The sequence below is a fragment of the Anopheles arabiensis genome, chromosome 2 (genome assembly GCF_016920715.1).
Source record: "Anopheles arabiensis isolate DONGOLA chromosome 2, AaraD3, whole genome shotgun sequence".
NCBI classification, from domain to species: Eukaryota; Metazoa; Arthropoda; class Insecta; order Diptera; family Culicidae; genus Anopheles; species Anopheles arabiensis.
Window position 1 is genome coordinate 29,612,128 of NC_053517.1, and position 23,371 is coordinate 29,635,498.

The following is a 23,371-nucleotide window of genomic DNA, read 5'->3' on the forward strand; positions in this document are numbered from 1 at the left end:
TCCTGGCTACGACAACACCAACTCAACGTGATGCTCGAATACCCGAGAAAGTACACCACATACCGCGCATTCGCGCGTGTGTGTTGGTGCAGTGCATTCGATGAGATGCGTTAGATGGAACTAGTTTGTGTTTTTTTTTTGTTTAAGTCGTCTTGGGAATGTTGCTCCATGCCCGGTGCGTAGGCTAATATGCGTGGTCCAACAGCACAAGGTACAGGCCGGTGTGTGGGCGCACCCGTCATGTTACGAGGCACGAGGCACGAGGCACGACGGGCGGCAGGGGACAAGCGTCTGCATGCTTGCCTGGCGCTCTCCAGTGCGTGAGTGACGCGCAAGTGGGCGGCGGCAGCAGCCGGTTTTCCTCCAAAATAACGGATAACTTACGATGATGTGACGGGGTAATAACCACCCCCCCCTCTCCCCCTGTCTCCCTTTCGCCCGGGAAGCTGTGCACGAGATGTCGACTTAAAATCACCATTTAGATTAATGCACTTTTTACCACCCGCACCCCGGCGTCGAACGACGAGGCCCGCTGCCCGGAGTGAGTGGGTGAAATCGATGGATAGTGGGAAGCAGCCCCATGGGTGGCCATTTCGATTTCAACAGTTCCACTGCTCCTGCAGCAACCAATATATAGCAGTAGTGACTTGATGTGAGGTGAAAAATTGTATAGATCAGTAGTAACAAAATAGACACAAAATGTATGGTCCTACATGTTGGATGTTTGGTTTGTTGCAACTGCTTGGCACACGAGCAATTTTTAAGCATGAAGTAACATGCCGCATGAAGCATTCCCAATGGGAACGTGGAAGGAGACAACTCAAATTACATCTGCCAACCACCATGGGTTTATAATATCGGATCAATATACTGTATGTCAAGGGCAAATACAAGCAAAATTGCAAAACAATCAAAACAGCAGGATTAGAGCAATTAATGAGATAAAATGGTAACAGAAAAGGGGAGAAAGTTCTCACAAATCCTCACAATTTCCGGGACCAGCTGAGACCTTAAAACGAACGTTTGAGTGAACTGGAAAAGCTTCTTTAACGAACAAAAATGGCAACAATTATGCTTAAATTACGACAAAACACTAATCCCACCCTAAATGTCATGAAACAAGCACCGTTGTTTCTAGTAAATCTTTCCCCAGCATGCCAGGGTTGCTGGGATTCTAGTACCATTCTTTTGGTAAACAAACATTAGTTTCTTTTCGTTTACAAATACCACCGCCACCCCATTCCCCTCTAGAAATGCCGGCTCTCTCGCTCTCTCGCTCTCTCTAAGAATGGAACGATGTCTCAATGAACGCACGCGCATACAAACAAATACAGGGGTTGCTCCCGCGCTCTCTTTCTCTCTTACTCTCTGTTTCTTCTCTCGGGTGAATTGATTATGCGTAAGTGTACCAACACATTTACAAACTTGCCTCTTGACCAGCCACCGAGAACGGTGAGTGCATTCCCTCATGCAAATTGCCCAAAGCTGAGAAAACATATCCACATCGAGAGAGAGAGAGAGAGAAAAAACACCCACATCTGAACGTATCGTTTAGTATGAGTGACACATACAAGGCATTTCATTTCTACACACAACCGGGTATCCGTATCAGATGACCGACTGAGAATCTTTTCATAAATATGAGCAACAATCCATTTCGATGTTGTCGGAAATAATTAAAATATTCCTATCGACGATGCACGCCTAACCATCGCGCAAAAACGATACATTTCTCTACTCTCTACACTCTCTCTCTCTATCTCTCTCATGGCTAACCATGTTGATGATGATGGCACGCCATTTTGATTGTTTTGACATAATTGTGCGTCGGAGCAGAAGAGAAGAGTCGGAAGAGACGACACAGTCAGCAGCAGCTCACACCCACATAAAATCTTTCCCAGCCCGAGACTTCGGTGCCTGTGCGAGAGAATGGGGTGGGTTCGGGTTTACTACAACACACAGGAGGAACAGCTCTACTGGCCAAACAAACTTCCTCGCTTGCTTTTCGGTGCCCTGGTACTGTGTGCATACGAGTGGATAGGTCCAGTAAGCATCGATACACACAGCTACAGTGAGATTGCAGTGGGGGTTTCCGCTGCCCCGGACCCATGGCAACGTAGCTAGAATTGCGTGAGCTGCTTTGTTGGGCCCGATGGTGCAAGAGAAACACAATCAACAACGCCTCAGCTGTGCCGAATAATTAATAAAATTCCTTTAAAATGATACTGCAAAACAAATTTACAACATGAAACAACTAACAAAAAACCAACCCACACACACACTTACCTGACGAATCGGAAACGAATCCATTCAGCAACAGCAATCCTATTGTAAACAGAATACTAAGTCGAAATGAGAGCAGCGCCATAAAAAATCCTTCACCATTTGTGTGGTATTTAATTTTTGCAAAGGCAGCTCGGAGGATGCCGACTGCTGCTGTTACTGTTGCGGTTTCGCTTGCTGCAACTGCTGATACGGCTGCTGCTGTTCTTGCTGTCGATGCACCACCACAACACAATACAGGGCTTGCTACCCATTGGGGGCAGGAACGCTTCCTTTGTTTTTATTACTTTTGCTTCACAATAATAACACGATAAACCGAGAGAACTTTTTAATCCACGGCACCACACACAGAAAAAAAACACTGTATAAGTGTGTGTGAGCGGTTTATTGATTGATGCGCCAGCTGTTGTTGTTGCTGCTGCTGCTGTCGAGTTGTTTGTTTGTTGTTGTTTTGTTCTTTTCTGTTTCTGCACCCTCCTGCCTTTCTTCTTGTTATTTGCGTTTCACTGCTGTTGTTTGCAAGCCAAAACGGCAGCGGATCCGGACCTACGACGATCGTATCTGACGGTTCGCATGTTTTCCGGTCAATCGCCCTCACTATCACTTCCACCACCGCCGCCGCCACTACCGCCACTGCTACTACCACTACCACCACTGCCACCGCCACTACTACTACTACTACTGCTGCAACAGCCAGCACCACCGGGCAGCGACGAAGCCGTCCAACAATGGGCCGAATGCATCACACACTGCCGGCGCCGGGACGAGGGCGTCGATGCACACACGACGTTGGTGATGGTGGTGGCGGTCGCCGTGTGCATCACCACATCACACTACGCCAGCCACACTACGGTGGGCAAAGCACACTTCGCCGCGCTATATGTATGTGTTGGTGGTTATTCTCGAGGCCTTCTCCCCGTGCACACTGCCGCGGCGCGGAACCACCTACGCATGCATAACTGGTTTTGCGTGCAAACAATGGGGCGGCCGCCCGTGTCAATACGCAACCGAAACCTTCCTGCCACCCGAACGAGCGCGCGCACACACACACACCAGACGGGCGTGGGAGGACTGCAGACGGAGCGGCACAGGGGGGGGGGGATATGATTCACGCCTAATAAATATTTCAAATCGATGCTTTTTAATCTTTCACAGCGGCACGATACAACACTGCACAGTACGAACACGCCGGTCACACCACCACCGGTAACCAATTTTCTGCGCGGACCGATATCACTAAAAACATTGCTTTTCTATTGTTGTTATTTCACTGTCGGTTCTTTTATCTGAACCGGAATGCTGCTAACCATTTATTACATATCATTAACATTCTTGTTTATATTACTATGTATGCTGTGTAAATTGAAAAAAAAACCACACATGTTGATTAATATTATTTCTAAACGAAAACTTAAATATTTACATCTTCAACAATATTTATTTAACATGAAACAAAACAACACTGCAAATTACGCACACAAATCAGCGCTGTGGCACTTAAATATTGCAGAGTGCGAGCCTAGAACGACACACATGCCAAACGTATGAAATGATTACGTTAGGAGACAAAATACGCACACTGGTGCGCGCTGCTGTACGCGTATCGACAATTGAGAACGGCTGGTGGAAGCGCACCAACAACGACCCCGCGTACACACACACATACACGCACACACGCACAGACGCACACGCACCATATTCTAGCAATTTACTTTTCGCCACCATTTACGCATCCCGTTCCTTTTCACAGCTCTCCCCCCTCCTCATGCGCTCACTTGCGGCGGATTTGCGTTTTGCGCGGACTGTTTGCGTTGTGCCCTCACCGGCGAGAGGTGTCCTTCTCCTTTCTTCAGCGATTGGTACGAAACGGTTCTCCAGCGCCTGCTGCGCTTCACACACTGCCACCAGAAGGGGGCAACAAACAAAGTGGCCTTGTTTTGGGTGACAGTTTTTGACTGTCAATTGATGTTGGGTTTCCTTTTGCATCGCAGTACGCGCAGTTTGAGTTTCTTACTGCCATGTGTGTGTGTGTTTGCGTGTGTTCTAGGTGCGTGTGTGTGTGAAAGAGAGTTTGTGTGGGCATTTAGAATCCTAAATTGCTAGAAAAATGTGCAACCCCTTGTGCATGCCAATCATCGAACATATTGGACTAGAACCAATCGCACAAATGCTCGCCTCTAACGCGATGAGACAGAACGGAAGGAAGTGCTTTGTGCTTGCACTGTGCACTTTTCATTAAACTGGCTTTTCTTTTCGTTGGTTTGCTTCCAATTGCAATTACGAAACTGAGCCCGTACGGACTCGGTGTGTTTTCATCACCGGTTCATCCGTTTTCGTTCTCCTTATTTGCCCCTCCACAGGACCCACCTCACCACTTTCCATACACACACACACCTGTATTTGTGTGAGTGAGTGTGTATGTGTGTGTGCTTGAATGTACGTGCGTGTGATTCCGCAGAGCTATCCAAAAGTGGAAATGGAGAATGGCGCATTTGTATGTATGTATCTGGGCGTTTGTTAAGAGAGCGATTGTTGTGTTATGGTCTATGCCCGCGTTTCTAGTACTTGTGCCGATGCTAACCACTCTCTCCTCACGTCACGCAATCACTTGAGTAGACACACACACACACATACACACACACACTGGAGCATTTTCTTTCCCTTCGGTGACCACCCCGCACTCGGGCACGGACGGTTCTAGCAGCACGGTTCCGCCAATTTAAATCGCACTACCGTACACGCGCGCGCGAAGCATACAGAGTGAAGAAACTGGCCACAGATAGTTACGCGAGTGTGGGGCAGCGCACAGACAAGATGCGTAGTTTTTTTTTTTCGTTCAGATACATTTAACTAGCTCTAGCTTTATGGCTTCATTTCTATTCTTTTTGCTTTTCAAGCACAACTTATGCACCTTTTCTAGCCATGAATGAAATGCCACTCCACAAAACCACACACACACACGCACACATACACTTTACAATCGCTCGTCCTGCACACTGGAGGTTCATACACACAGATAAATTGCTTTACTCCAGACACAACCTTCATCGCATGTCGTCGGCGTTGCATGGGCGCCCTCTCTTTTGGTAGCTTTGACTAGCGAGATTCTTGAACACACGGTCGCCGCCGCAGCCGTTTTCTATTCACCCTGGTCAAGAAGCAGCGCACTGCTGCCGCCACCGCCGTCGCCGCCTGCTGCCATTCCTTTTTATTTTCCACCCCGGTCAGCAGCGCATACTGCACCTTCTACTCCTGGTCGCGCCGCTGGGTAGTAGCAAAACAGCGCACAAACACGAAGCGCGAGAGCACAAAACAACACGGGGCGGCCCCGGTACGGATGCGAGGCACACAACGCACACACGGAATGCGAGACCGGAATACACTAAAGAACACCTCGGCACAGGGGATGATGCGTAACGTGTGTGTAGAGAGCCGCGCGTACCGAAAAACAAGAGCGCGCGCGGAGTTGAACGAGAACGAAGAAAAGAGAGAGGGAGAGAGATAGATAGAGAGAGAGAGAGAGAGAGAGAGAGAAAGAGGGAGAGAGAGAGAAAGAGAGAAAGAGAGAGAGACAACAGCAACGAAAGTGAGCGAGCGAACGGACGCGAGAGCATCGATCGAGAGAAAGAGTAAACAAGCGTTTGGAGCGAACGCACCGCGCGGGGACAACAACGGAGGCGCGGTTGTTGGCAATAGACAAAAAAAAGAAACAAGTGAAACCCACAGATTGAAGAAGAACTAGCACTTATAGGTTCTGGATTATAAAACAAAACAACAAGGACATGGGGCACAGGTACTCCCTGAACGTTATCACCTTTCAGCGCATGATACGCATAATTCGATTCGATCCGAAATCCCTTTTGCGCTGTTTGGTTTATCCAATCAAAAACATACACACACACACACACACTTGCATCGCTACACATATACGCACGTAGTCACACCAAAGGGCGTCCGGTGTGTACGATACGATTAAATAACACACTCGTGCAAAGCCGGATAGACGGTTTGCTCCGGGACCGACAGGGTTGACGGACGGTAATCGCACTCGGAATGGCATTGGCACAATAATACAGGTGGAATGTGGCGGAGCATGCAAACGGCAAAGGGTCAAACACACAAACGCGCCCGATCGCGTGGGGTTTTGGGCAGCCTGTAATGCCAAAATCGGGTTTCGCAAAACCGCGCTCTCGCTCCTGACCGGGAAACCGGGGTAACCGGGGTAACGCTTGGTAACGCTACCTCACGCACAGCGACACGATCGTTCGCGACGGGAGCAGGCGACGGGTGTGTTATTAGCAACTCTGCTCTGGATTCAAGCACCGCGGCGGCGGTGGTGCCCTTTTCTTCTCCACCTTTCGCCCCCTTCTTCTCATGCGCCTGGTGCAATTGTGGTTCGCAGTTGGTTCGCGTGCGGTGTGGGAAAACCACCTTGCACGCATTATTTTTGTCACCGTGCGCTCTCATTGCGGGCTTGTGTGTAACGTGAGTCGTCACCGAGCGGGGGGGGGGGAATGTGCAAGGTACGCGCAACGAAAAGGGAAAACAAGGAAAGAAGGAAAAGAACAACAACAACAAAACAGCAAACCAAACAAAAATGACACTTGGATTGTGTGTGTGTTTTTTTTCTTCTTTTTGTTTCTTCTTGCCCTCTTTCCTTTTCACCTCACTGCCGCCGTACGCTTTCGGTCGATAACAAATTCGCGCACTGTTTTGCAAAGTGAGCAGAGCGAAGTGAGCGATGGAATAGAACAAATAAAACCCGGGGAGAGGCCGTGGCCTACGCGCGGGTATGGAAATGAGCACGATACACTGACCTTTTGGGGTGGTTTGCAAAATTCGCTTTGCCCCCCCCCCCTTCCCTTCCCATTTTACTCCTTCAAGGCGCCGCACGCCGGCCTTTTCCATCCGGAATCGCACCCATCCCAAATGGACGACATTTTCATACCTCCTCGGTGCACACACACACACACACACACGCGCGCGCGCACGCACACAACGCACTGGTGCGGGGTAATTATTTGGATGTTACACAAAACCCTTTTCGTTCAGCGCACGCTATTATCCCACTAGCAAAACACGCGTGAAACACAGTGGCAGAAAGGGAACAGGATGCCTCCCCCCTCATCACGGTACGGGGGATACTAGGTGTCGGCACGTTCGGGAAAAATTCGGAGCCGTTTTCCGGGAACGGAACAACACCTTTGCAAAAACACAGCACACGCAATGCAGCTTTGTACAGGAGGGCGCTTGCTTCGGCCCTTCTCCTTCCGTAAGGACGAACGGACGAACGGCAGCACAATGGCACACACGATATGATATGGGCACGATATGTTTTGCCACACTTACACTGGAAACTAGCAGGACCCACATTCGCCAACGCTGGCAGAGCGTCCCTTTTTGCAATGAGCAAAGTGCCGAAATTGTATCGCGCAGAAAAACAGAGCCGACCGGAATGATGATGATGGAACGCGTACCGTTTTTTTGCTTATTGCGTCTCACCCAAGCGTAGCACAGCTGGTCGGCGCTATGGTCATCGGCGACGAAATTCCGATGACATTTCGTGAAACGAATAGCAGCCATTTTTACGCAAGATGAAAGCAAAATTAATCCCTTCCCTTGCATTACAATATTAACGCTATCTGTGCATCGATGTTAAAGCAGTAGGTGGAAAAAGGCGCTGCGACAAGGGTTTGTTTGCATTGTTGTTTTTCTTTCTTTTTTTCTTTTCTTCCGCGAGTGCTTCCTTTTTTGTATCGATTTTTTGACAGGATGCTTACAGTGATGCACACACCAATCCGTACACGCGTGCGGGATTGCTTGTTTTGATGCCGATGATAAATTTTCCAACTTCCTTGCGAGTTTTCGCACGCTCGTCCGTTGCAGTGTATTGCAGAAACTAATGGAAATAATTTAATCCTATTAGCAGAGGCACACACTAACTTCCGTGCGGTGTAGCTTGTTTGTGAAAATGAAAAGGCAATTCTGAGTGCTTCTATTTCTATTTTGCGCAATTCGATTTATTTGTCAATGATTAGATAGTTCAAGAAGATGCAAATAATGCTAGAGAAATGCCTACATTTCATTACTTTGAACGAAATAGCGATGATATATCGTTGGGGAAAATTCATTTGTTGCACACGAAGAAAACTGTTCGGGAGCCTCTGAGCGAAGCCCACTTTGCTGCGGAAGAAAAGGTTTCCGCCACACCCATATACGCCCGTCCATGCCTAAGAAGAGCTGCTGCTAGACGAATGGCGACGAGCTTTGCGCTTCTTGTCCTTGCGCTTCTTGCGCGATTTCTCCTTCCGGGAGGCGCTGTCCGACGAGGACGACGACGACGAGCTGCTGGACGAGCTGCGCCGCTTGCTGCTGGTTTTGGACTTTTTCTTCTGGCCCGCGCTGCCCCCCGACCCGGAGGCGACGTTCGTCACCACCGTTTGCAGGATGCGTTGGGCCGCTTCCTGTGCGTTCAGCTTCTGGATCGTTTCCTTCTTCAGCTGCTTCAGCTGCGCCAAATCCATCACGGCGTCGAGCGTACGGGCGTCCTGTTCTTCCTTCTGCTTTCGCGCCTCCTGCTGCTGCTGCTTCTGCTGCTGCTGTTGCTGTTTTTCGCGCGCCTTCCGCTGCTGCTCCTCGATCTCCTTCTCCATGTGGCTCTTCAGCAGCAGCAGCGTTTCGGCACGCTTCAGCATCTTTTCCTTTTGCAGCCGTGCCTTCTCCTCTTCCGACAGGGGCTCCTTCTTGATCGTTACGGTGGGCATCTTGGCCGCTTCCACGGCCGCCACCACGATCGCGGTTGCGACCGAGCCCGGACTCTTGTCGCGGAACTTGTCCAGCTCCTTTCCGTTGGCCGGTTTGGCCGCACGCACGTGCGGCTTTACGTCGACCGCCGGCCGGGAAGCCGAGCGGCGTTTGGCAGGCGAGCCGGACCGATCGCGCCGGGAGCGCTCCACGGAACTGCCCGAACCGGTGCTATCTCGGCGGCGACGTCTGCTCTGCTCCGGCGACCGGGAACGCGACCGGCTTTCCGACCGATCGCGGCGCGAGCGCCGCGGAGGCCCATCGTCGTGGCTGCGCGATCGGCGAGATCGATAATCACGCTCATAGCGATCACCACCGGGCATTCCAAACCGGCCGCGTGGTCGCGAGTAATACGACCCTCCAATGTTATTACCACCACCGCCGTACCGCCGGTTCGGTGGCTGCTGATGGTTGTACCGATTGAAAGGAGGGCCACCACCGCCCCCGAAACCACCGTACGGTGGTCTGCCACGATTTCCTCCTCCTCCTCCTCCGGCTCCTCCGCCGCGATAGTAGGCGGGTGGTGAACGACCGCGATAATCGTCACCCCGGCCCCGGTAGCGATCGCGCGACCGGCTCCGCGACCGATCGCGCCTACGATCGTCGTTTGGCTTGCGACGATCGTCCGGCTTGCTCGGCTGGTCTGCCGACTTCTTTTTCGGCTCCACGCCGAGCGCCTTGGCCAGCGTATCGCTCTTCTTGTGCGTCGGTTCCTCCGGCTCGCTGTCCGACCCTTCCGCCGGATTGTGCTCGTAGTCCAGCGCGTTCATGTCGATCGAACCGTTGGATTTGGCACGGCCCGAACGCTCCTGCTCTTTGGCCGAAGCAGCGTCCGCGGTCGGACGATTCGCGCCTGCCGGTTCGGGCGACTCACTCGCCGACTTTTCACGCGTCGCCGACTGCTCCTGATTAAGCTCGAAGAACGACTTCTTCGACGCTCCTTTGGCGAGGTCTTCGTGGCGCTTCTTACGCTCCGCTTCCCGGCGCTTGATCTCGGATTCGCGCTGCCGTTTCTCCTCTTCCAGCTTCTCCAAATCCGTCATCTTGATAGTACGCTTTTGAGCCGCGCGCCAATGAATCGGTGTCTGGCTGCGGGATCGGCTGCGCGAGCGTGACGGTGTACGGTAGCGCTGGAACGATAGTGCGCACAAGGAGCAAACATAAGAAAGCGAATATTAACCTCCTTAACCTCCCTCAACCTTCCCACACCCCTCCTTCCCATTCTCCAATAACACGCGACAAAGAAGAAAACCTACAAAGTGTCCGCGACCCTTAATGGTACGCCCGCTACGGGACAATGGCACGCGCTTCTTGGACCAACCGAAGCCTTTCTGTTCCCTCGGCCGATTGTCGCGCCTGCGACCGTCGTCCTCCTCGCCATCGCCGGCCGGCTTGGCAGTGTTGTTATCGCTCCGCATCAGATACTTATTGGACACTTCCGGTATCTCATCCGGGTCGATTTTGGTTACCGTTGCCATCGGGTGCATCTCATCTTCCACCTCGCCTTCTTCGATCGATGCATTGACATCGCTGCCGGGAGGGAGAAGCAGGATAAAAAGAAGTGAAACAAGCTGAAAGAATGACTTGCCAGAAAGAAGCAAAACTTACGCCGAACGCTTTCCGCGTGGGGACGTGTCCTTTCCACGTTTCTTCTTTTTGTCCTTTTTGCGCTTCCTGCTGGTGTCGCTGGAATCATCGTCACTGGATGCGACCACTTGCTTCTTGCTTTTCTTTTCCTTTTTCGCTGCACCGTTTGGGTCAGAATGGAAACAAAAACAAGGAACAAATGGAGTTGGTTGTCGGTAAAATCGTGCACAAAACCCCCGATTCGCTGCGTCTTACCTTTCACTTGCCGCACAAGCTCACCACAGTTGGAAACCATTGCATCTTGCAGTGGGCGAGAGTTGCGATCGACCGGTAGCTGTTCGAGCTGTCGCACTAAATCCTGACCGGACACAACATGACCGAATACAACGTGCACACTGCAAAAAAACGGCAAGAGGGACAAAGTGTTAGGAAGGCTGCTACTTTAGTGCGCGGCAAATAGTTCGTTTCACACTTACTTATCAAGATGAGGGGCAGGTTGCGTTGTACTACAATAGAGAAAGAGAAAACACAGAAAGAACAATTGATTGGCAAATGGATTGCTTGATTGCTTGGGCATGGATCGGAGCAGATCATTCGCAAACATCGTCAGATGGCGTAGATTGGACGCGAGGGGGTTGCGGAGTATCGATTGGCCTCCGACCCGCACGCACACCTCTTCCGGACGTCTCATCCTGAGTGCTGTCCTTCTTCGAGCGTGCAACACACACACACACGCACGACATGACACGACGAAGTTGCATGCCTTCCGGGATGGTGTTCTGGATGCAGTGGTCGCACATCTTCGCACGATGGACGGTGACCACGCACCACCAGCCGGCGAGCCGAATCTGCCGCTGTTGAATGTCGCGTAAACTTTGCTGCTTTGCGGAACTCTCTGTAAACTCAGGAAGAGAAAGGGGGAAGAGACGCACGATGGTCGCGTGCTGCAACGGGATATTGTGCTGCCGGTACCGGTTTTGTGCTGTGGAAGGGATGATGGCACAGCCTACAAACTCAACTTTGTACTACTCCGCATTTCTCGTACAGTGTGTGTCTGAGCGCGCGTGCCTAGGCGGCACCTAGGCGTTACTAATCAGGGCAGTTGCGGCTGTTCTGCCGTGAACCGTTGGCACGGTAACAGCGTGTGCCCACTAAAAAGGAGGCGAATATATGGGAGGTGGAACAAAAGCAACAAGAAGTTGGAGATGAGTGTGCTATCCACTATCTAATTACACATGCGCTGAAAGAGAAACTCATCAATGACATTTTTTTTTAAATCAAGAGAAAAAGAGATTAGCGTTTTCTGAGTGTTCCTTTTTTGTCCCCCCCTCAGGTGTATGGACGCTTCCCTGTGTGTTTGAGGTAATTACAAAAGGTGATTTCTATTGCACCGCTGCCGCACACTACTTACATGAAGAATTGGGAGCCGTTCGTGTTTTTTCCACGATTGGCCATAGAGAGCAAAAACGCTCGGTCGTGTTTCAGGGTGAATTCTTCGTCTGCAAAACAACAGATAGAGTGGAGGGATTTAGTTCACGAAAGAAATTCAAACTGTCTCAGCCAGCTTCTATCCGTGTCCTAACACTTACCATCAAAAGTTCCACCGTAAATCGACTCGCCGCCCGTTCCGTTGCCGTTGGAAAAGTCCCCGGACTGGATCATAAAATCTTTTACCACGCGATGGAAAATGATGCCCTACATAACACAGAACAAAACATTCAGCCACACCAGTCCAGGGAAAATCCATTCTAGCCCTTTTCGGCTAGGCTTTCGGAACCACCTACCTTGTAGTGGAGCGGTTTGCCCGTCTTCTGCCCGATGCCCTTCTCACCCGTGCACAGTGCGCGGAAGTTTTCGCACGTTTTCGGAGCGACCGCAGGGAACAGCTCGAACACGATACGGCCCGCCGGTAGGCCACCGAGACTAACGTCGAAGAAACATCGGATTTTCTCCTGCTGCGGTGGCGGTGGTTCCGCCGCAGCACCGCCGGCATCGGAATCGATCGTCATTTTTTCCCCTCTCTCTTAACTTCTTCCTCTACCACACCACTGTTCAATGCCTGGAATGGAGCAAAGCACAACAATGGCGCTTATCAAATGGCGAATGGTAGTGCTTTAACGCGTACTTTTCCGACCAAAACTCAACGAAAACACAATGCCTGGATGGTTGTTAAACTCATACAACGTTTGCGTACACGATGGTAGATAGGAAAATGGCTTACCTCTACAAAATATCTAATTGTCGTAGCACTTTTGCCGACGCACACGAACCCGTGAACAACAATAACAATAATGAACGATTGACAGCAGCAGCAGCAACGCTTCATCGGGGGAAACGCTTCGCGTTGGAACGGTAGCGCAAATGTCAGTTTGAATTTTGTCCCGGCACATGGACGGAAGGGCATAATTTCCGTTAGATGGAAACTAATCAGCAGATATGTTATTAGAACGATCGATTTATTTTTATCACTTTTCAAGTGCATTCCTTTCTGATAATCCGCTTATGGCGGAACACATTGTAATGAAATGGGTAGATCACCCGTAAATGTTCCAGTATTCACGGACCATGGCGCCGTATCCCTGCCATCCTCGTCGACTTCCGATCTCCGACAAGTGTTGCTTCCTCTGATCCAGTAAAAAAAAAAAACTCGTAATGCTTCTACGGTTTTTTGCCGAATTTCTTTCGTTCGTTTCTAAACAACCTCTCATATATTTAACCATTTTTGGCACAGAAACTCGCTACAGTGTGATACGAAAAACTCCCCCAAATCATTGACAAAAAAAGAACAAAAAACAAAACAACGACACCATTATATTAATCACCATTCAACGGGTCCAAGTAATTTTTAAAATAGTATTTTATTTTACGTTTCATCGTTTACTTTTACTTTTTGTGTTTTGTTGTGTCGTGCTTTCCACGGGTTCGCCTACACGCCTTACTGTAACCTTTTACATACCACTTCTACGGCCTTCTTTTTATCAGATTGTTTCGATAACTTAGCATTACTCCCGACAGGAGCGACAGACGCGTACGGGGCGGCGAACGTATGTCGCGCATTGCAATTCTCCAACGACGACGACGACGACGACACACACCATACCATATATCTTTCGTTTTTGTTCCATTCATACACAGACACACACACGTTTACTTCGTAATTCATTTGAATAGTAATAATTATTGTTTATATAAGCTACATACTTTCCGGTCCATTATCGGCTCGCGTCCTAGGATTACCGAAAATCCTTCTTCTGCCGCCCCCTGTTTTTCGCAATCTTCCAGATACGTACGAAAGGGATAGAAAGTGTGTGTGTGTGTGTGTGTGTGTGTGTGTGTGTGTGTGTGTGTGTGTGTGTGTGTGTGTATGTGTGTGTTTGCCTGTGTCTGTGTGTATTGGAGGATAGGAGACGGGGGAAATGGGTCTGCGGATTAGACACACGCGGATCATCTCGATTGGATTTATCTAAATTTTGTTGTAATTGTGAGACACATCATGACACAGCTGTCTGCAACCAGAAGTTGACCATTTGTACGAATTCACAGTTGGTCCTTTCAATCGTTCGCTACTCCTCCGCGGGAGACATCAACATCCCCGCGCCAGATTAATGTATTACTGCTTTGTACCAACTCTTTCACTCTCTCTCTCTCTCTCTCTCTCTCTCTCTCTCTCTCTCTCTCTCTCTCTTGAGGATCGCACACTATTGCTTACGCGATCTAATCGAATAACACTGTTTTTAGTAGCGGATGGTTTGTTTGCTTCGTGGTGGTATCCGGAAAATGTGTAGCTTTTTCCACCCTTTTCCTTAGCATCATGGTACACACTATTATATCGTTTTGTTTTTGTTCTCTTCGTGTTTGTTACCGCTCACAACTCGTCCCAACATCCTTGGTAATTGTTGCATTTCGGCTGTGTGTTGCACCTTTCAACATTATACTTTTTCTCCATCTTATTATACAAGATGTGAGTTGGCAGCATTCATTGAACGTTTTATATGTTTCATTTTGTAATTTTTCGCTTACGCTTTTGTTTACTGTTGTTACCTACAACCCTTCGTGCTTAATTTCGTTTTCTTCCTCCATTCTGTAGCTCTCTGGTTTATGCTAGTTTGCTCTCCTCTCTCTTGAGACTGACTATTGTTATAGAGGGGGAGATATTTGTAGTAGTAAACGGTAATTTCACTTACTTCGCGAGACTGCTGTGTTCAAAAGTTTGAATGTGTATTATTTTATATTTACATTATGGGGAAGATTGCAGAGTACATCTTGACACCGCACACTGCACACACTGTTGCAGAATTATACAAATTCACCTTTCGCTTCGAATGGCGGAAAATGGAAACCGAAACATTCATTCATTCATTTTACTCGCACCCCGCAAGGTACATCTAATATATTTTGCTTGGTTGGGTTTTGATGCTTTAGACGTCCCTTATATTATGCCGAGTGTGTGTGTGTGTGTGTGTGTGTGTGTGTGTGTGAATTTTTTTTACAGAATTTGTTCTCATTGTATTTTCGTTTGTTTGTTTGTAAGGAACATAAACAATTGCTTCTTGAAATGATCTTCCACGCCATCAAATCAATCATAATAAAGCGAATACAAAATAATATCAATAATACATAAAATAGCCAAACAAACCACAACGTGCCTGGAAAATGGTGCTGCTTTTGGATTAATTTCGACAAAAACCTTTTACTGAAATAACAACTTTACCGCATTGAGAGGCTAATGAGCGATGTATGTAAAATAATCCAATGTTTTCTCCGCTCGCTGTATTGCTTATTTCGATGAAACGATCTAAATTAAAATTAATAAAAAAAATCTCTTAATTTAACTAACATTTGAAAAATAAATAATCGTTTATAAACTATACGTACGTTGCAAAGGACAATAGTCGAAACGTTTGAAAAGATTCATTAGATGCATACTAATAAGATTTAAAAAAAACAGAGGCACTGCCACACTCTTCAATGCGCGCTGAAGCAATTATGTATAACTAAGCGGGCGAATATTTATAGTAAACGTAGTCATCATCTTTAACTTAACTACATCGATCACATCTTTGCCGGGTGGTGCCGGGTCTTATTATCGCTCTGTCCCATTCTGCCCCAACAAGAGCGCCAACAAGTGCGCCCTCACTATACCAACTACTACGGTTTTAATATTCGCCGAACTTGAACTGAACTTTTCGTAACACAGAACCACTGAAACAACTGCCGAAATGTGTTGAAAACCACACTGAATTACACAGTACCGATCCGTAAGATCGTTGCAAATACGTATGTATGCTATTGCATGCTATTGGAAGCTTGTTTATCGATCATCAACAAAAAAACGCACGACATTAGGTAACTGATTGGCTGCGGACCGGTCGGCTTTGTTCTCCGCTCGAGATGGACTGAATCACGAGCTCCACCACCACCACCATAACTACAATTACTTTACTCGCTCTGTACAAAACATAACCGATGCAGCGAACGATTGCATTTGTTGTTTGTTGTGTTGGAAAGAGTATTTTGTACCAGGCCGGAGCAATAATTCGCGGAGCAGCTCTACAACGGAATCCACGCATCGTCGTTATCGTTTGATTTTGCATCATTATGCAATCTGTTCCGGATTGAAGGATGCACCGAACGTTATACCACCGTTAGAGGTAAGTGTGGATAAGAACTATGGGGGAGCGGTTAATATTATTATGTTCAATGTAATCATTAGTATAAAGTCGTATTCTCATTCTCACACCGCTCGCAATTCCAACCAAATGGCGTATGGTGGAATTTAAAACGCGACTGTGCTCCGGGGCTTTCTCCTTGCACCTCAGCACTCTGGCAACACCCTACACTGCTTGTACAACTTGTGTCACCCACCGCTACACACCATCGTTCTTATCTGTTGGCGGGTCTTGCCGGTCACTGCACAAAGGGAGAAATCGTCTTCAGCGCTTCATGTTCCTGTAGCTAAGGTAAGGGAGGGCGCGTAGTTCAATTTCAAAGATATCTTCCATAGTATTATTCGCTTTAACTAATGCAATTTGTTCCAATAATATCGTACTGTGCCGCAATCTATTATTACACTATTCTAATTCGCTCATTTGTCATTCAGACCTGTCTCGCTTTACCAGCTGGTAGCCACCACAGCACCCTTTTTCAAACCATTTTGCTTCATCTGCTGTTACTACTCACCGTTGCACCAGTGGCTTTGCTGCCGCTCCGTTCCGCACACTACAACTACATTATTGTACGTGTGTAGTATTTTTCCTTTCGTTTAGTACGCTTTCTTTTTGTTCTTTTGTTATGTGCTTTTCTATGGTTGAGTGTATGCGTGAGTGGTTTCGTGTTTTGCTTTTTTTTTTGTTTAGAAAGGCATCACGAAGAGGCAACTTCGATCGGGGAAAACTTGTAGCCTTTTCTATAAGAATCGCGGTGGTCCGGAGTGATATGAACTATGCGGCAGGCTCGGGCTGGCACGGTGCAACGTATACGGCGAGGAAGACCGCTGAGCCAGCGATGGCTGCTGCGATGACTGTGGCTGCTGCTGTTGCTGCTGATGCACTGCGGCACCACCGACCGCATTCAAGAGCTGCTGTGAACCGTGGTGCTGTTGAAGTGATTGCTGGTGCTGCTGCTGGTGCTGCTGCTGGTGCTGCTGCTGCTGACCGCTGAGTGAAAGGGATGCTTGCGAGCCGTGCAGCTGGGAGGAAGCCGCTGAATGGCCGCCCAGAAGCATCGACGACGACGAGGACGACGAGGAGGCGGAGGGTTGCAGGGTCGCATGGTGTACCTGCTGTTGGGACTGTGACGTCGCCTGCTGAGACGTGGATGGATGCATCGGATTCAACAGGTTGCGGGTCATGTAGTGATGGAATGTCGTTGTTGCTGGTGTTATGCGATGATGCTGTTGTGGAGGTAAGCAAGAATAGAAACGAGCATTTAAGTATTCGCCCATCCTAACCAATCATCCTTAACTTACCGATATATTGTGATGTAGCCCACCGATAGCTGCGGCACCAATCATGTGACTCGGCCCGTCGCCTAAATCTAGATGCAAACTTTCCGGCACATCCGAACCGTTGCCCACACCGCCACTGCCCGCTGCAGATGAACCAGCACCACCAGCACCGCCGCCGCCACCACCACCACCCAAGTGTAGTTGTCCGAGTGAGGCCGTGGCCATCGCAACATCGGGCATCACGTCCGAAAGATGGCCATCGGAGCATGCGCCCATTTCGCTCAGATCCAACCCACCGCCGCCGATACCACCCGGAGGACCAACGGCACCGCCACCGGCCGGAGCGGACAGACGATATGCCACAATGTCTCCGCCGGGGATAACCGATGGTAGCTCCTGTCGACGGTGCGTTCCACCGATCAACGCGAGCGGATTTGTCAGTGACGCGTGGAGTCCGGCCGGTCCAGAACCGTTGCCACTGCTACCGCCCGACCCGTGCAGACCATGCGCCAGCAGCGAGTGCGTCGCCATCGATGGGCGCTGCGAATGGTGAGCTGAGGGTTGCTGCTGGGAGGGATATTGCTGCTGCTGCTGCTGCTGCTGTGGAGGCTGCTGAGGCTGCTGACGGGGGAATGTCATGTTGCGGCCGAAGCAGTGCACGGCGGCCTGTGCCTCCACGTCACTGCCCGGCATTGCCGGCGAAGGGGGCGGCGTCGACTCGTCGTCCAGCGACTGCTGGCTGGCGTGCAGATCGTGCCGATGGTGCGCATGGTGATGAGCATGATGCGCATGGTGGTGACTGTCGTGATCGTAATCGGACGGTCCCTTGCTGTTCGCTCCGCTCGCGTCCCCTTCGTGGCAGTAGCAGTTGGCGCTCTCGAGCAGTTCCGCCACCTCGTCCGGGAAGTTAAACTCCCGCACCACCCGCAACCGTATCTGACGGGTGATCTCCGAGCGGCTCGAGAGAGGCAGCGCCAGTGCCCGCTGGCAGCCCGGCGACTGGCGCAGCTTCTGGTCACGCTTCTGCATCGATTCCATCGTTTGTGCGTCCGGTGCGGGGATCGGTGCGGTCGTCGCTGCCACCACGTCCACGCCGGCGGCCGAACCGCCGCCGAGCGTCGTGCCAGCGTTGCTGTTGAGCCGCGAAACCATGTACAGCGTGTCCGGAATGTCGGGCATGTGGTGGCGCGACCGTCTCATCCGCAGCAGCTCTATCTGCTGCGACGCGATGTGGTCTTCCAGCAGCACCTTCACCTCCTCGTAGTACGGCATGAAGAGCCGCGGGCGCACAAACAGCCCGTGATTCTTGCCGCCCCGTATCCACGCATTGATGCGCAAGCTTTCCCGCTCGTCGCCGATCATGTGCGAGGGCGGTGTGCTCACCAGCCCGCGCCGGATCGCCTGATTGAGGATTTCGTTGTTCGGCGGCAGCACGTGATCCATGCGCACGTGCGGCAACAGCTCGGACAGTATCTCGCGCAACTCCACGTCGCTAAGGTCGCGCTTCTTAATGCCCTTGCGCGTGACCGAGTGGGCCGTGTGGCTGAGCAGATTCGGCTCCCGGTCCTCCATCCGGCGGATCAGCTCCTGCTCGCCCCACTTCAGCACCGCCTGCAGCACCTCCAGCTCGGACGCCTGCAGGAAGTTGTTCTGCAGCGCCTCGATCAGCTGCGACTTGTCCAGCTGGAACAGCACCGGCGACCCGACGATGGCCGAAAACTCCTCGCGCAAATAGTGGCACGCCTGCCGGTACACCCAGGCCGACCCGTGCGGCTGGCTGCCCCAGCGCAGCACCGTCGCGAGCGTGTCGAGCGACAACCATTCCAGGATCAAATCCTCACAGCCCTGCGCCAAGATGTCCAGCTCCAGGAACCGGCCAATCTGGTACAGCTCCATCGCTTCCTCGAGCGGCGACGGCCGGGCACGGCCGGTGTGCGTAAGCGCCTGCACCTCGCCGAGGCTGCCGGCGCCGCTGCCGCACCCGTTGCCCCGCAGTATCAGCGACAGGTCGACCGTGTCGAGATAGATCGCGTGCAGCAGGACGCGCGCGTACCGCTTCGGGATGACGCCCTCGTCCAGCACGATGCGGGTGGTGGCGTGCAGCGATCGGTCCGTCCCGTGCAGCTGGTGCTCCTCGGAGATGTTGCGCGTCCGGCGCTGGATCATGCTCTTGAAGAACGGCGATCGGGCGCTCAGGATCGCCTTGTGGCACGGCAGCTCCAGCTTCGGCCGGAAGCCGTACTCCGAACTGCCCGAGTCGGGCCGATGGTAGTCGCCCCCCTCGGACGTGAACACGATGGCCGCGTCCGCGTAGTCGCCCGTCTCCAGCAGATACCGCAGGTCGTTCTCGAGCGGATTGGGCGTGCCAAAGTCTTCCCCTAACCTACGCAACAGGCTTACATCTATGGTCGGATCGTGTGTACACAGGTCGCCGGTGTAGAGGTAGCGCAGCAACGACGAAAACATGGCCACATCCACCGGCGAGGAGCGCAGCTCGAGACAGATGCGCGCCCCGTACCCGGGGCAGCCGGCGAGCAGATCGCGAAAGTAGGAGCACCGCGCCGACAGGATCGCCCGGTGCACCGGGAAGACCGTGCCGCGGAACACCAGGTCGCAGTCGGTGCAGTGCTTGAAATCGTACAGGCTGGCCAGATCCTGCTTGAACGTGGTGGCCGGCGGGCGGGCCAGCTCCGCCTGCACCGAGAGGTCCTTCAGGGCCGCGAGCGACTCGTACTCCTCGAGCAGCGCGGACAGCTCCATCGGGCTCCAGCTCGAGACGAACTCGCGCAGCACCCGCCCATGATCACAGGCTTTCGACGAGCGGCGCCGCCGAATCAGCTTCTTCTTGAGCGTCGCGAACCCGGTCACCTTCTTGCGCCGCTCGCGCACCGCCCCGGGACCACCGGCCGCACCGATGCCACCGGACGGGCCCGACCCACCGACACCGCACATCGGTCCGTAGCCGCCGCTGCCGCCGCCACTAGCGGACGTTAGGGGCGTCGTGGTAAGCCCCGCCGTCGAGGTAATGCCCGACACACCCAGCATTCCACCGCCAACACTGCCACCGGCCGCTCCTCCACCTCCTCCTACTCCGCCGCCGCCACTAGAGCCGGGACAGTCCGTTGACGCTGTTGCTCCCATCTCCGTCGTAATGCATGGATCGCTGCCACTCTTACTCTCGCACCAGTATGACAGTCCACAGGGTATCAGGCATCCCCATAGGCCAGGATTCATTGTCCAGCAACGACGTCGTCGGCGCGCGGGGGCAGTTCTGCAAAAGGGAAAGAAAATACAAATTGGAAAGAAGAAAAAAATAACAGACACACACCGTTAGTTCAATGTGTCGCCATATGTGTACATGCATGCGACCACAAGGGCGCCCCCTTAGTTTTGGGTTTCGTTTCGGAATGCTAATCTAATTAAGGTCCCCCAACAACGCATACGCTGGTGTGAAGCTGATCCTTGGAGCGTATCATAACAATGAAGCAAACGCATATTACCCATCAAACGAGGGCTCTTCCCTCGGTGGAAGGTTAACGCAAGGCAATCGATATTCATCAACAACAACATATCATTCATCCACACAAACACACACATACACGCCGCCATTTGATCGATCAAAGAGCCAAACCTAGTATACATTGACGTTTGCTTTGTGCGACCAAAATGCGGTGGTGGAGCAGAATGAGTGCCATTACAACAAGGGAAGGCTCTGCTGGTAATTCTATGAGCGCACTTTATGCTAACCGTTTGCTCACCTGAATGCAATTGTGCGGACATTTTTACACCAATGCAAAGAGATGCTTCCGTTCGTTCGCTGTACGTCTCCGCTTGGCCAGGGTAACAAAAACACCTTCTCGGTCGGCAATTATCGCTTATCTTCGGTAGCTTAATTTATTCGTGCCAATCTCGAATCCACTCGAGCGATGCGCTTACACTTCCTCTTACTACTTCGGTGCGTCCGGGAGGGAGATGGCCATCTGGGGATTATGATTTACTGTTTTTCACACACAAAAATTCTCCATCCCAGAACGAACCTATTACTCAACACATCGTTACGTGCCCGAGGTCGAACGGGTAGTATCATCATCTCCTGAGACGCGCCCGTGTGTGTGTTTGTGTGTTTGTTAGCAAGGGAATGATGCCGCAAACCAAGCACCACGGCTCATATAATTCTTTCCACAATGGGGGAAACACACTATCCTTTTTGCCGCGATTCACACGCGAAACAACACCACACGGCACGACGCACCAGAGCACAACCACACACGCGCAAATTTTGCTCGCCCACTTTGATGATAATTTTGTGCAAGCAGCTATTCACGAACAGAGGCTCACACAGATACAAACGGCACCCACACATACACCGACACACACACAAGCACTCAACCTACGGTTGTTGGCAGCTTTCTTGAAGGGGGTAGTATGGCCCTTCTTTTCTTTACGACTATCGTTATTTATTATTTGTTACGGACGATATAACCAAACTGCTGCTACTGCTGCTGCTTCTTCTTCGCCTTTGCCCGGGGTTGGTTGTGGCTAAACAAAAGGAATCCTAACGCACTTCTTTCTCCTTTCTCCCCCTCTACGGGCACGGACGAACACCTCCGAACTACTGCAGGCAGTTGCTGCAAAGGGCCAACTTGTGTTTAGTATCAGCGGTAAGCCATGTTTACATTCTCACTCTGTTTGACTAGCAACCCGATTTGTCGTGTCGATGGATGATTTTCGATCGGAAGGGAAACACCTTCCCCCTTTCCACATACACACTCACACACCTTCTTTCGAGCGTTTCTGCTTCGAAAGAAAGTTTGTTCTCCGTCACTTTCACACCTACGCTGATTCACGCTTCACGACAACCCTTCTTCTTTTTTTACCCGCCGCACTCTTCGCCCAGTTTCCCCAGGCGAGCACCGCTCACGGGGCCTGCCGTTGCCGCACGCTAATGCAGCCAAGGGGACACCATTCGGACGTATTTCATCCTTTTCCCTTTTTCCTTCAAAACACAAACACGCGCGCGCACGCACGCACGCACGCACAGCACTGCTTCCTTCAGCTCCTACGCACGCACTCTCACTCTGTCACTCGCTCGCTCTCGCTCCTTCTAGCATCCACCACCTGAACGCTCCAGGCACACTTGTGTATGCACCAAGCCCAGAAAATGGACGAAGCGCACCCTTGCTTCCCCTTGGCCCCTTCCGGCCCTTCGCACCGATCGAAAGGGGGTTTGTTTTATGCACCACCGACTGCGCTGGGAGGTACTGGGAGCCCTTTGCCCGCACACATCCACACGCCAACGCCCCTATTTTTCGCAGCACGGTTCGGTCAACCCAGCGGATAAACACTTTTCACCGCACACGCTCGTCCGTCTCTCGGTGACCCCAACACAAAAAAAGGAGAAAGAAAAAAAACACACACACACACACGAACGGGTTGCGTTTTGGGGCTATGGCGAATCCACTCGCTCCCTTTTTTCCCCCTTCACAATTGTTGCGACGGTTTCCTCTACGCGTAATGCAAACGTGTTGGGCCACACACTCACTAACAACGGCACCAGGCTTTGCCTTAACACCGTTCACCGTACCATCGTCTGTATTTTCCAATATTTTCCACCTCGCTGCGAGTGGGCTGAAAAGATGGAAAACAGGAAAAACTCCAGTCGACGACGACGACGACGACGTTCTGTAATTTTCGAGTTTTTTGACACCAACCCAAGGTGGCTGTGGATGCCAGGTAGGTGCTTTGACAGCG

General features: G+C 51.1%; 3 protein-coding genes across 9 annotated transcripts in view; all 3 read right to left on the minus strand.

The window, feature by feature from the left end:
- Positions 1-7,775, minus strand: part of LOC120908896 — a 28,130-nt gene extending 20,355 nt beyond the window's left edge. For 2 of the 5 annotated variants that reach the window (XR_005741192.1, XM_040320399.1), the window contains exons 1-2: positions 7,633-7,775; positions 2,287-3,636 (exon numbers count right to left, since the gene is read on the minus strand). Coding sequence is in view for 4 of the 5 variants with exons in the window: in XM_040320399.1 (XP_040176333.1) it covers positions 2,287-2,368 (82 nt within the window). In the remaining variant the exon portion in view is untranslated. Of the gene's footprint in view, positions 1-2,286; positions 3,637-3,977; positions 6,571-7,632 lie in introns of those variants that run through there. The other 3 variants (XM_040320402.1, XM_040320401.1, XM_040320400.1) reach the window with 3 other exon arrangements.
- Positions 7,776-8,276: 501 nt separating this feature from the next.
- On the minus strand, positions 8,277-12,971 carry LOC120897059 (peptidyl-prolyl cis-trans isomerase G). Of its 2 annotated transcripts, none has more exons than XM_040301669.1 (9): positions 12,896-12,971; positions 12,459-12,733; positions 12,264-12,369; positions 12,086-12,173; positions 11,151-11,180; positions 10,930-11,069; positions 10,696-10,831; positions 10,344-10,617; positions 8,277-10,217 (listed from the first exon to the last, which is right to left on the minus strand). In XM_040301669.1, exons 2-9 carry the CDS (start codon positions 12,681-12,683, stop codon positions 8,514-8,516), a joined length of 2,703 nt encoding a protein of 900 aa, XP_040157603.1. In that variant the 5' UTR covers positions 12,684-12,733; positions 12,896-12,971; the 3' UTR covers positions 8,277-8,513. The 2 variants fall into 2 exon arrangements, with proteins under 2 accessions (XP_040157603.1, XP_040157604.1); XM_040301670.1 differs by having other exon boundaries at positions 12,800-12,906.
- Positions 12,972-14,878: 1,907 nt separating this feature from the next.
- Positions 14,879-23,319, minus strand: LOC120897057 (BTB/POZ domain-containing protein 7). 2 transcript variants are annotated; one of them, XM_040301667.1, is made up of 4 exons: positions 23,205-23,317; positions 21,379-22,248; positions 17,642-20,891; positions 14,879-17,566 (listed from the first exon to the last, which is right to left on the minus strand). In XM_040301667.1, the coding sequence occupies exons 3-4, from the start codon at positions 20,852-20,854 to the stop codon at positions 17,081-17,083; spliced, it is 3,699 nt and encodes a 1,232-aa protein (XP_040157601.1). In that variant the 5' UTR covers positions 20,855-20,891; positions 21,379-22,248; positions 23,205-23,317; the 3' UTR covers positions 14,879-17,080. The 2 variants fall into 2 exon arrangements, with proteins under 2 accessions (XP_040157601.1, XP_040157599.1); XM_040301665.1 differs by having other exon boundaries at positions 21,379-23,319.
- Positions 23,320-23,371: the final 52 nt, after the last annotated feature.